This window comes from Tamandua tetradactyla, chromosome 7 (genome assembly GCF_023851605.1).
Source record: "Tamandua tetradactyla isolate mTamTet1 chromosome 7, mTamTet1.pri, whole genome shotgun sequence".
Lineage (NCBI taxonomy): Eukaryota > Metazoa > Chordata > Mammalia > Pilosa > Myrmecophagidae > Tamandua > Tamandua tetradactyla.
The window spans coordinates 92,853,860-92,866,295 of record NC_135333.1 but is presented as its reverse complement, the minus strand read 5'-3'; the positions used below and the strand labels follow the sequence as shown (position 1 = coordinate 92,866,295).

The 12,436-nt window shown below is 38.2% G+C and overlaps 1 protein-coding gene across 4 annotated transcripts in view; it reads left to right on the top strand.

Moving 5' to 3' along the window:
• The window catches only part of TMTC1 (transmembrane O-mannosyltransferase targeting cadherins 1), a 284,735-nt gene that overhangs the window by 212,940 nt on the left and 59,359 nt on the right, over positions 1 to 12,436 (top strand). For all 4 annotated transcript variants that reach the window (XM_077170430.1, XM_077170429.1, XM_077170433.1 and 1 more), the window contains one exon: positions 3,798 to 3,941. In XM_077170430.1, the coding sequence (XP_077026545.1) occupies positions 3,798 to 3,941 (144 nt within the window). The remainder of the gene's footprint in view (positions 1 to 3,797; positions 3,942 to 12,436) is intronic.

Genomic DNA, 12,436 nt, shown 5'->3' with positions numbered 1-12,436 from the left:
TGGAAAGTCTCTTGCAAAGCCTTTCAATTCTCTTGCACTTTCTGGCCCACCCCAGCAGATGGTGATGTTTGGTAACTTAATTGTCCTCAGAAACTGCTTTTGGAGCCCAGGTTGTGTCTGACTGGACCAGGCTGGAACTGTTGGGTTGCTGTGTTCTCACTTTGCCAGCCAAAGTCTGGTTCAGTGTGAAGCTGTATCCCCCACTTTACCTATGGCAGAGGACTCCCCCAGCCATCCTAGTGTTCAGCCAAACCCCAGACAGGGATCAGGTCACCTGCTGCTTTTCCCTCAGTGGTGGGGAAAAGACTTTTGGTGAGGGAAGGACTTTTACCTAGGGCTGGTCCACATTTTCTCAGACTCCTTGTCCCTCTCTGACCGGGGCCTTGAAATGTCCTCCCCATATCCCAAATCTCCTATCAGTGGGGGTGTCTCACTGCTGTGAGAGAATTTATATTCTGTTTCTCCAGTGGGAGGAGTCCCAGCTGCTGTTTCTGTGTCGCTCACACAGTGTGTGAGACCTAGTACTGGGGAGGGGAGAGGATGACTGGTCTGAGACAGAAGTTTCCTACCTGATATTTTTCTCTTTCTTCAATTTGGCATCAGTGGGGTCCTTCTCTAATCTGTACCTTCCTCCAGAGTCCTGAACAATTCAAAATTGACCCCTTTTTATGTTTAATTTCTAAGAAAAGATTTTCAGTACTATTTATATTACCATGTTGGTAACATCACCTCCTTCTTTAAGTTTTGAATCAAGGAAGCGAATCAGTTCCCTTCTTCCTTAATCAAGACAAATTTGATTTACTGATATATACTCAGCCCTCCTTTTCCTTTCCATTTGAACATTATGAATCTTTTTTTTTTTACTTCACTGTGTATTATTTATTATTTATTTTTAAGGTTCTGTTAGAATTTCCGTTCTGCAAATTATGTCAGGTCATGTGGAGCTGAATGGCAGTAGGAGAGGGAAATGAAATAATATGGAAAAAGCAAGTCAAGATGGGGAGCCGTTTTGGAGATTGTATCAGTCAGGGCTCTCCAGAAAAACAGAACCAACAAGAACAACGAATGTGTATATATGTAGATGTGCATATATAATGTATATTTCAATATAAATATATGTATGTTTTAAGGAATTGGCTCTTGCCAAGGAATCGGAGCCACTGGGACTTCAATCTAGTTCTAGGTCTGGAAGCAAAGGAGGGTGGTGTGGGTGGGTCCAAAGAAGAGTCAGCAGTATCTTGCAATCACCTTCCACAGGGGAGACTAATACAGGTCGGTCTGGCAAAGCAGGGTTAACCTCCTCAGAGGGGGGTGCAAGGGTGGCTTCCTTGGGAGAGACCATAACAGATTCATCCAGTAAAGCAGGTATAGCCTCCTCTGATAGCAGTAGAAGGGCTGCTTTTACTGGCAAGGAAGACACTGCAGAGTTTAGGGGTTCACTGTCCCCAGCTTCACCAGGATCTACCCAAATGCCACCTTTACAATTCTCTTGTTCCTTCTGAATTAAGGCCCTCAGACACCATGTAAGATTAGGAAGTCACTATTTGTTGTATTTCAGCCACTCACAGGTTAAGACTCTGGGTTTCATTTTCAGAAATCTCAACTGTGCAGCTACAGGAGAAAAGGTTTCTTTCAAAGCCTTTTCACTTCATTTATGTGGCACTTGAACTGGGTATTTGAAACTCTTAGCACCTCCTTTTCTTTCACCACTTTCTACATATATTAGGAGCAACTAGTTAATCTCATTATCCTCATTAATATTCTGATTAAAATGTGTGATTAAAATGTTCCAAGATGTCAAATACGTGGTCACCCAAAACCTTTCCTTTTATAGGTATTTCAGTAGGAACATCCAATAGTGGTATTTTGCTTGTCCCCATTGCCTCATATATATCATAGACTGTCAGTAAGCTCTTTATTATTGGAAATGTAATCAAATAGTGTCTTTAAATCTAATCATATTAAAGAACCAATTCCAAAATATCAGAACCACATCAAAAAAACCTCTTCCTTAAAGTTCTCTTTTTCTAGAACTCTCAGCACCAAAATCTGTATCAGGGCTCTCCAGAGAAATGGAATCAATAGGATATGTGTATGTTGTATGTAACATATTTACTTTAAGGAAATGGCTCACACAGCTGTGGGGCTGGCAAGCCCAAGATCCATAGGGCAGGTCAGTAAACTGGAAATTCCAGTAAGAGTGGTGTTGAAGTCTTGAGTCTGAAATCCATAGGAGAAGCTGTGAGTTGGAAATTCAGAAGGAAGTTGATTTTGTAGCCTTGAGGCAAAATTTCTTCTTTTTGAACTCACAGTTCTTTGCTCTTAAGGCCTCCAAATGATTGGATTAGGTCTGTTCACATTATCAAGGGTCATTTTAATTTAAGGTCAATGGATTATAGATAACTAATCGCATCTACGCAATCCCTCCATGGCAACATCTGGGCCATTATTTGAACAAATGGCTAGACACTGTAACCTAGCCAAGATGACATATAAAATTAACCACCACAGAGATACAGTTTAGTTTTGGGGGAAGACATCCTATGTCATCTGTGCTGGTTTGGAAGGATGAATGTCCCCTAGAAAAGCCATGTTTTAATCTAAATCCCATTTCATAAAAGGCAGAATAATCCCTATTCAATACTGTGTGTTTGAAACTGTGATCAGATCATCTCCCTGGATGATGTGATTTAGTCAAGAGTGGTTGTTAAACTGGATTAGGGGATGACATGTCTCTACACATTTGGGTGGGTCTTGAGAAGTTTCTGGAGTCCTATAAAAGAGGAAACATTTTGGAGAATGAAGGAGATTCAGAGAGAGCAGAAGAGAATGACATAGCCATGAGAAGCAGAGTCCACCAGCTAGCGACCTTTGGAGATGAAGAAGGAAAATGAAGTGGACCAGGGTGCTTCATGAAACAGGAAGCCAGGAAAAGAAGCCAGCAGATGATGCCGTGTCCACCACGTGCCCTTCCAGATGAGGGAGGAACCCTGACCATGTTCCAGATGAGAGAGAAACTGTGACTGTGTTTGCCATGTGCCTTCTCACTTGAGAGAGAAACTCTGAACTTCATCGGCCTTGTTGAACCAACGTATCTTTCCCTGGATGCCTTTGATTGGATATTTCTATAGACTTGTTGTAATTGGGACATTTTCTCGACCTTAGAACTGTAAACTAGCAACTTATTTAAATTCCCCTTTTTAAAAGTCATTCTATTTCTGGTATATTGCATTCTGACAGCTAGCAAACTAGAACAGTCATCCTTTCTCAGTAATGGTGATGTTACAATACTCTAACCTAAAGGTGTTCATATGGATCCCTCATGAAGGAGAGGTTTTACCCAGAATCTTGTGTAAATTGTGGCTACTGTACAGGTCATCAGCAGTCCCACCAGGCCAGAAACTCAGTACTTAAGGCAATGCAGATTTTCTACCAAAGGAAATTGAAAGTATTTATAAGCCGCTAAGTATTAAAGTTATTTAACTCAAGTTGATTTCATACTATTTCAATTCTTGCATGATATGGGGGTTATTTATTTTTATCACTGCATGTCAAATATGTGCTTCCCTACAAAATTTCTATATCCTAGTTGCAAAATTTACAAAGCAGTTTTAAACTGCTATCTTCATTAAGTAAAAAAGAAATTGACAATTAAAGTTTGATACACATATACAGTTAAAATGAAAGAATTCAGGGTTTCATTTTGGTTTTCAAAATTATGGGGCAAAGGACAAGCAAACTTGTGCTCAATGTAGATGTTTTTGAACAGTCATGACTTAATATTTCTAATTTTTCAGGTTGTATCCACGCCATGCCAGTGCCCTGAACAACCTTGGAACACTGACAAGAGACACAGCAGAAGCAAAGATGTACTATCAGAGGGCTCTGCAGCTAAATCCACAGCATAACCGGGCTCTTTTCAATCTCGGAAATCTCCTTAAGTAGGTGGAATGTCTGCCATTGATCAGAGGGCCTTGTAATTTCAAAAAATCCTTTCCTTCTCAACACTCATTTAGTTGAAGCACCATTGCCTCTTTCTGGTGCTTTCAAGCTTTGGGAGGATGTAATATTCATCTGAACTAGTTCTATCCCTGAGCAAAGGGAGTATTCCCAGTACATCTTTCTGGAAATGCAAGTTCTGAGGAATGTTCATAGATGATCCTAAAGGGGTGTGATGGGGAAATAAACCTAGGAAATAGTTAAGCAAAGACAAGTAGATCCTTTATTGTAAGAAGCTAATATTTCTTGTGAATCTTCAAGAAGGAAATATGGTATATGGCATTTCCCAAAGTGAATCTTTTTTTTTTTTTGATAGGGGGTTTTCCAAGATAAGTATTCCATGGATATAGTTTGAGAAAAGCACTGATCTAGGAAAAGCATTGTGCTCGAAAGGTGTAACTAAAAGGCATGACCACATGACCACAACTCATGCCTAGTTTGTACTAACAGTAAGAAGAAAAGTATGATTTGTCTGGAGTTAGTAATGGTAACTCTTGCTCTTGTGAGTAACTCTCAGGAATAATCAGTGATGTCATAGTGTGGTCGTTGTGGAATTTAGCTTCAAAACTTAAAAAAAAAACTATTTGAAAAAATCAAAACGGAAATTAAAAGGTGAAAATGGTTGGAATTAGAGAACCATAATATATTGATCTATGCTTGTGAAGATGCTGATTTACCCACACACTTACTGAGCTCTAGGCTTCTGGAGAGCACATCTGGCTGCCTCACCAATACTTTTGCGGTGATGTTTTTCTTTATTCTTTTCTTCTCTATGACAGGACTGACTTAACTGGGCCATTTATTTAGGATGATGCATCTTCATCACCCTCTATTTATTCCTTCAATTTTGCATATTCACATATATATGGTTCCTTCTTGCTAATATGTTGTTTATGCCTGTTTTTATGTGTCCCCATTTGAACAGAAGATTGATGTGAGTTAATCACAGAACAGTCTAACATGATGTAAAGCGAAAGGTGCCATCCAGGGGCTGAAGCAAGTTTTATGTTGAACGGCTTCCTCCATTCATGTTGGATCACAAAATTGAGGGGACATTATACAAAAATAAATAAATGCCAGAAAATTGCAATTAAATAAAGTAAAAGAAATCAAAGTAAAAATCATTAAAAACTAAGTAACTTAATTTGTAAAATTATATAATTTGTGTCACCATTTGATTAAAGCTGAAAATGAGGACTGTCAGAGATGTGCACACTGACATGGAAACTATTTTAGCACCAGGAGTCTCCCTTTAAAAAATAGAAGCAAATCGAAAGATGTGGGGAAAATGAGTTCTGGCTATTGTAAATATTTACTTACAGGTTGATGTGGTGCTTTCATTTTACTCTGCTATGTTTAAAAGCACTTACTTCTTCATGTGAGATTCTAAGGACTCATTTTTGTAGTTATTGTTCCATCTGTTTATGTCCTACTTAGAGCTCAAATAACTAAATGGCTGGGAAAAAAATCTTGTCGATGTCTTTTTGGGTACCTGGATTACATAGTACTGATTTCAAAAATCCACAGATGAGTACTTTTTTCAAAGAAGCCAGCTTTAATGTTCTGCCTACAAAATGATGTTTCTTGTTAGGAATGTCATCCTGTAGTTAAGGTTATAATGTTATGCTGAATGCGGCCCTACTTGAAAATGATGGCAGAGATTCTTTTAAATTTCATCTAACCAAACCTCAGCAAAAGATGGATAATCTAACCTTCCTTTATCAATCCACACCTTATTGCTGCTATTATCTTGAATTACTAAACATGGGTTAAAAATACAAGAAAAGATCTTAGAGCCTGGCAGTGGCTACTTTTTACAGTAAAAGGGGTTCCTGGATAGCCAGTATAGAATTTTTTCATCTCTTTCTCAGTAAGATCAACTCTGGGTGATCATCCTAACCAGTAACAGTGCATTCTGTTTATATAGGATTTGACAGTTTTCTGAGAGCCTTTTTGTGTGTCTTTTATGAAACAATGAGTATGAGAAGTAGATAGGGAAGGAGAGGAAACTGAGGCTCTGGGAGGTTAAGTGCCTGCACAAAGCCATCCTTGTTTACCGTCTGCTCTTTTGCATTCTGTCACAGAGCAGAGTGCACTACCTCTGTGCAGGTTGTTCTTAGAATACAGTAGATTAAAATAATGGTAATAGTTCGAATTTCTTTAATACTTTCCAGCTTGAAAAGTATTTTTTATACGCATTGTAGTAGTTAGGTTCAGGAGTCAACCTGTCCAGGTGATGGGGCCCTGTTTGTGGACTTAAGTCATCAGCATGTGAAATTCATCTACGGCTGATTCTATCTGTAATCAGATGTAAGGGCAGTGCCTTCCTCAGTGAGGAAGACTTAAAAGGAAGAGTCAGAAGAGAGAGAAGCAGCTCAGGCCCAGAGCTTGGAGATGCAGAAAGGACATGCCCTGGGGAAAGCCGTGGGAACCAGAGGCTCAGGAGAGAGTGCCAGCAGATGTTGCCATGTGCATTCTCATGTGACAGAGGACCTCAGATGAAAGCTAGCTGCCTTTCCTCTGAGAAACGGTAAATTTGTAACTAAATAAATCCCCTTGTTAGAAGCCGATCCATATCTGGTGTCTTATATTCCAGCAGCTTTAGCAAACTAAAACATCCATTATTTAATTTGATCTTTAAAAGCAACTTGTTGTGATAGGTATTATCACCCTCATGTCCATTTTACAAATGGGAAAACCAAGGTTCAGAGATACCATGTGACCCTGGCCCGGACTCTGGTTGGCCCAGGATTGTGTCCATGTCCTTTGACTTCTTGTCCTGTTCACTTTCCATTACGAATGCTGTTCAAATAATACCCTGTTTTAGTTTTTTAAATGCTGCCAAAATGCAATATACCAGAAATGGGTTGGCTTTTAAAAAGGAAATTTATTATGTTACAAATTTACAGTTCTAAGACCATAAAAATGTCCAAACCAAGGCAAGGCATCCAGAGAAATATTCTTTGACTCCAGAAAGAGCCAATGAGATGACATTCAGGGTTTCTCTGTCAATTGGGAAGGCATATGGCAATGTCTGCTGGCTTTCTCTCCAGGCTTCTCCTTTTAAAAGGCTGCTCTGGGGGTGTTTTCCTTCTGCATCTCCAAAGGTCTCTGACTGTGGACTCTGAAGCTTTTTCCAAAATGGTCCCTTCTTAAAGGACTCCAGTAAGCAACCCACCTTGAATGGGTAGAGATACATCTCATGGAAATCACCTAATCAAAAGGTCCCACCCAAAGTTAAGTGGGCCATATCTCCATGGAAACAACTTAATCAAAAACATCCTACCCAACAATATTGAATCAGAATTAAAGAACATGGCTTTTCTGGGGTAGACAACAGTTTCAAACTAGCACACCCTCTAATCCAAATTTATTTAATACTTAACATTTTGATGGCATTCAATTGCCTTTGGGGGGAATGCACCTTGCTAACTCTATCTTTCTAAAGGAAACAGTAAAATTGGTTTACATTTCCCTTTGTTTGCATCCTTGCATGACAGAAAGAGGTGACCCAGAAACTGCAAGACTAATCCATAATCCATATTTAGATAACTCCAATCTTTACTGCTACTTTCCTTAATATATTTCTACAACTGAGTAACAATGGGTCAAAGGTAAAAAGAGCAAAAGAATATTTTAGCTTTGTTTGGACTTGATCCACTATACCATTTAATATTTATACTCTACTTATGTTAGGCAGCTAACTTTTAAAAACTATGCATTTTTGAATATTGCCCTTTTTGTAATCTAGAATTTCTAGATTCTAGAAATTCATTCTAAGAACCTAAGTTTTATCTTTAGATATGAACAGGTTAGATTTGATTATCCCTGAGAAGAAGGCACTATTATTATTCCTATTTTATAAGTGAGGAAACTAAGATTTGGAAATGAGTAATGTGCTAAGGGACCTCAGTGAGGAAATAGAAGACATGAGAATTGAACCTGGATCTGTCTGACCCTGGTACATCCCTAATCACCATCCTTGACTGCCTCCATATGGCCCACCTCAAACCCCGAGATACTCCCTAGCCATAGAGGTATAATGAGAGCCACATATATACTTTTAAATTTTCTAGTAGCCATAGTTTATAAAGTCAAAAGAAACAGATGAAATGAATTTTAATCTATTTTAACCACAATACATTAAAAATTATTATCATTTTAACATGTAATTAACATGAAAAATATTAGTGAAACAGTTCACATTCTTTATTTTCATAGAGTCCTTGAAATCCCTCTATAGCACATCTCATTCATGAACTGGCTACATTTCAAGTGTTCAAAGCCACATGCAGCTACTAGCTGCCGTGATGGTCAGCACAGACTTTTATTGGTGGCCTTCATTTTGACAGAAATATAAGTCTGTCCAGGCCAGAAACTCTAAATAAGATGTGATTCTATCAGAACACCCCAGAAATCATACACCATTGGAGACATATTTCATTTGAATCCTTGGAATCATATGGTAATGTATTAGTCAGGATTCCCCAAAGAAATATATGAATTTCAACAGGATATATATGCATATAAATATCATGAGGTTTTTCATAGGAATTGGCTCACGTGACTGTGGGGATTGGCAAGTCTGAATTTCATGGGGGAGGCCACAACTTAGGAACTTCACTGAAGGTTGTGATGAACTCCCCAGGAGTAGCTGGCTGGCTAAAATAGAGATAGAAATTCTTTTTTCTGACTATTGAAATAATCACCTCTCCCTTGAAGGCCTTCAGCTGACTGGGTGAGACCTCCCTCATTGCCGAAGGCAGTCTCTTTCATTGATAGCATTTGTAATCAGCCATAGACACAATCAACTGTCTATGATTTAAACCTAAACTCTACACTCACAGTAACTATCAGCCTAGGGCTAGTTTGTCCATAATCTAGCCAGGTTGGCAGGAAAGTTAACCATCGCAGGCATTTAGATGACTTTAGGCCTTATCACAGCAGGAGACCTCACTGAGTATTATCCAAACATATTTGATTTCTTTCATGACCTTTTCACTGGACTTTAAAGCTAATCTATTATGATCTGCACAATTATAGTTGAGGGAGTGATAAGGAACAGCGTTCTAAGCCAGTGTTCTCAATTTATGCCAATTACTAGTGGCTTTGCTTAGAAACTAAAATGTGAAAGAAAATAGGCAACATTTGCATAAACTTTTTTTTTCATGCATGTCTTTATTACTCATCTACTCCTACCCTGGATTAAGGGGGTGTCAGTCACAAGGTTTTTACAACCACAAAGTCACAAGATGAAAGCTACATAATTATACAGTCATTATCAAAGTCAAGACTACTGGATTACAGTTTGATAATTTTAAGTATTTCTTTCTAGCTATTCCAATATACTAAAAACTAAAAGCATCCATATAATTATTCAGCAGTCATAATCATTTATTAATCCTAATTTCCCAGTTACACCTCATCCCTTTTACCTGATCTTTCTCTCCATCTTCAGGGATATCTGGGCAATGACCCTTTTAACTTCTTCATGCTGGAAAGGGGTGCTGACCTTATGGGATAGAGGAATATCTATCCTGGTTGATGTTCTTGGAGAGACTGGCACCTCTGGGTTTATCTGGCATAGGAACAATCTGGAGGCCTTAACAATAACATACTAAGTACAACTTTTATAAAGTCGTAAATAGAGCCCAGGGTATTCTTTATTCTTTAGGGTTATCAGGAATAGTGTTGGTTGAGGCCTGGCATACTATGAAAATTTGCAATATCTGGCTGAAGCTTGCATAGGAGTAACCTCCAGAATGACATCTCAGCTCTATTTGAAATCTCTTAGCTGATGAAACTTTATTTTGATTCATTTCTTTTACCCCTTTTGATCAAGGGGCATTCTGAGTCAAACAGTGCCAGGACCATGCTCGTATGTAGGAATCATGTCCCACATTGCCTGGGAGAGTTAATATCCCTGGGAGTCATGTCCCACATAGAGGGAAGGGTAGTGAAGTTCATTTGCAGAGTTTGGCTTAGAGAAAGAGGCTGCATCTCTGTCATAACTCCTCCCTCACATTTGATCCATCTGTCAATATGCAGAGGAATTTGTGCAGTGATCGTTCTGTCTTCTTCATGCTGAAAAGGCATGTTGACATTATGAGATATAGGAATGCAACTGGTTAATGTACTTGGAAAGGCTGATAACTGTGGATTTTAGGGCTTATCTAACAGTAGGAACAATCTCCCCTTAACAGTTCTCCCTCCTCCCAATTATTTACCCCTAGTATTGCTATGGCACTGGTGATGTCTTCCTGTTAAATATAGGCTATAGCATGCAATAGTAGTTTCCCCCCACTCCCCTCTATTATTGACTCTTTGTACGAGATCTATGCCTTTGAAATGGTATAAGCAAAAACTTACTTATATTTGTAGTGTTAATTGGTGAGATACATGGCTCTATATAGCCTCTTTCAGTCATATTCACCTTCAATATGGCAAATTACTTATAAACTACTAATGAACTACCATCAGTTCTGTCCATTCCCACACATTTAAGTTCAGCCTTATTAGGTAACTGTTTACCTATCTGTAGCTTCTGTGTATCTCTAGGTCCCCTAGATTCTACATTAAAAATTTACCTTTATCAGGGTCATATTAGTGAAATCATACAGTGTCTATCCTTTTGTGTCAGGCTTATTTCACTTAGCATTATATCCTCAAGGTTTATCCACATTATCATGTGCTTCAGGATCTCATTTCATCTTATTGATGCATAATATTCCATCGTATTTGTATACCACATTTTGTTTATTCACTCACCTGTTGATGGGGCACTTGAATTGTTTCCATCTTTTGGCAATTGTGAATAATGCCACTATCAATATCTGTATGCAAACATCTGTTTGTGTTACTGCTTTCAGATCTTCTGGATATATACTGAGTAGTGTTATTTCTGGGTCATAGGGAAACTCAATATTTAGTTTTCTGAGGAAATGTCAAACTGTCTTCCACAGCAGCTGTACCATTATACATTCCCACCAGCAGTGAATAAGTGTCCTAATTTCTCCACATCCTGTCCAACATTTGTAGTTTCTTGTTTATTTAATAGCAGCCATTCTTATATGTGTGAGATGATATCATTGTAATTTTTATTTGTCTTTCCCTTATAGCTAATGAAGAGGAACATCTCTTCATGTGCTTTTTAGCCATTGTATCAGCTCTTCGGGAAAATGTATATTCATATCTTTTGTCTATTTTATAATTAAACAACCCATAATTGGGTTGTTTGTTCTTTTGTTGTTGAGTTATATGTTTGCTTTTTATATAATGGATATCAAATCATTATCTGATATGTGGTTTCCAAAGATTTTCCCCCACTGAGTTGGCTGCCTCTTCATCTTTTGAGACAAAGTCCTTTTGAGGCACGGAAGCATTGATTTTTTTTTTTTGCATGGACAGGCACCGGGAATCAAACCCAGGTCTCCGGCATGGCAGGCGAGAACTCTGCCTGCTGAGCCACTGTGGCCCACTCAGAAGCATTGATTTTGAGGAGTTCCCACTTCCTATTTTTTTCTTTCATTGCTTGAGCTTTGTGGATGAAGTTCAAGTAGCTACCTCCTATTACTCAATCTTGAAGATGTTTCCATATATTTTCTTCCAGTTTTATGGTTCTGGCTTATATAGTTAGGTCTTTGATCTACTTTGAATTAATTTTTATATAGGGTGTAAGGTAGGGTTCCTCTTTCATTATTTTGGTTATTGATATTCAGTTTTCCTATGCCCATTTATTGAAAAGACTTTTTCAATAAAAATGGGACCTTTTTGAAGATCAATTGACCATAGATATGGTGGTCTATTTCTGTATTCTTTATTAGATTCATTGGTCAATACTTTTATCTTTGTGCCACTACCAAGCTGTTTTGACCGCTGTGGCTTATAATAAGCTTTAAAGTCAGGAAGTGTTAATCTTCCTGCATCATTCTTCTTTTTTAGAATGTTTTTGGCTATTTGAGTTCTCTTCCCCTTCCTTCCAAATAAATATAACTAGATTTTCCAAGTCTTCAAAATAGGTTGTTGGAACTTTGATTAGTGTTGCATTGAACCTGTAGATCAATTTGGGTAGAATCGACATCTTAATGACATGTCGCCTTCCTATCCATGAGCAGGGAATATTTTTTCACCTATTTACATCTTTGATTTCACTTAGCAGTGTTATGTATTTTGCTGTGTACAGGTCCTTTACATCTCTGGTTAATCTTATTCCTAAATACTTGATTTGTTTAGTTGCTATGTTGAATGGAATTTTTTCCTTAATTGTCTCCCAGGATAGGTGAGTATTTGTGTATAGAAACATCACTGATTTTTGCACATTAATCGTGTTTCCTGCCACTTTGCTAAATTCGTTTATTAACTCAAGTGGCTTTGTCATAGATTGCTCATGGTTTCCAAGTGTAAGATCATGTAGTCTGCAAATAATGAAAGTTTTACT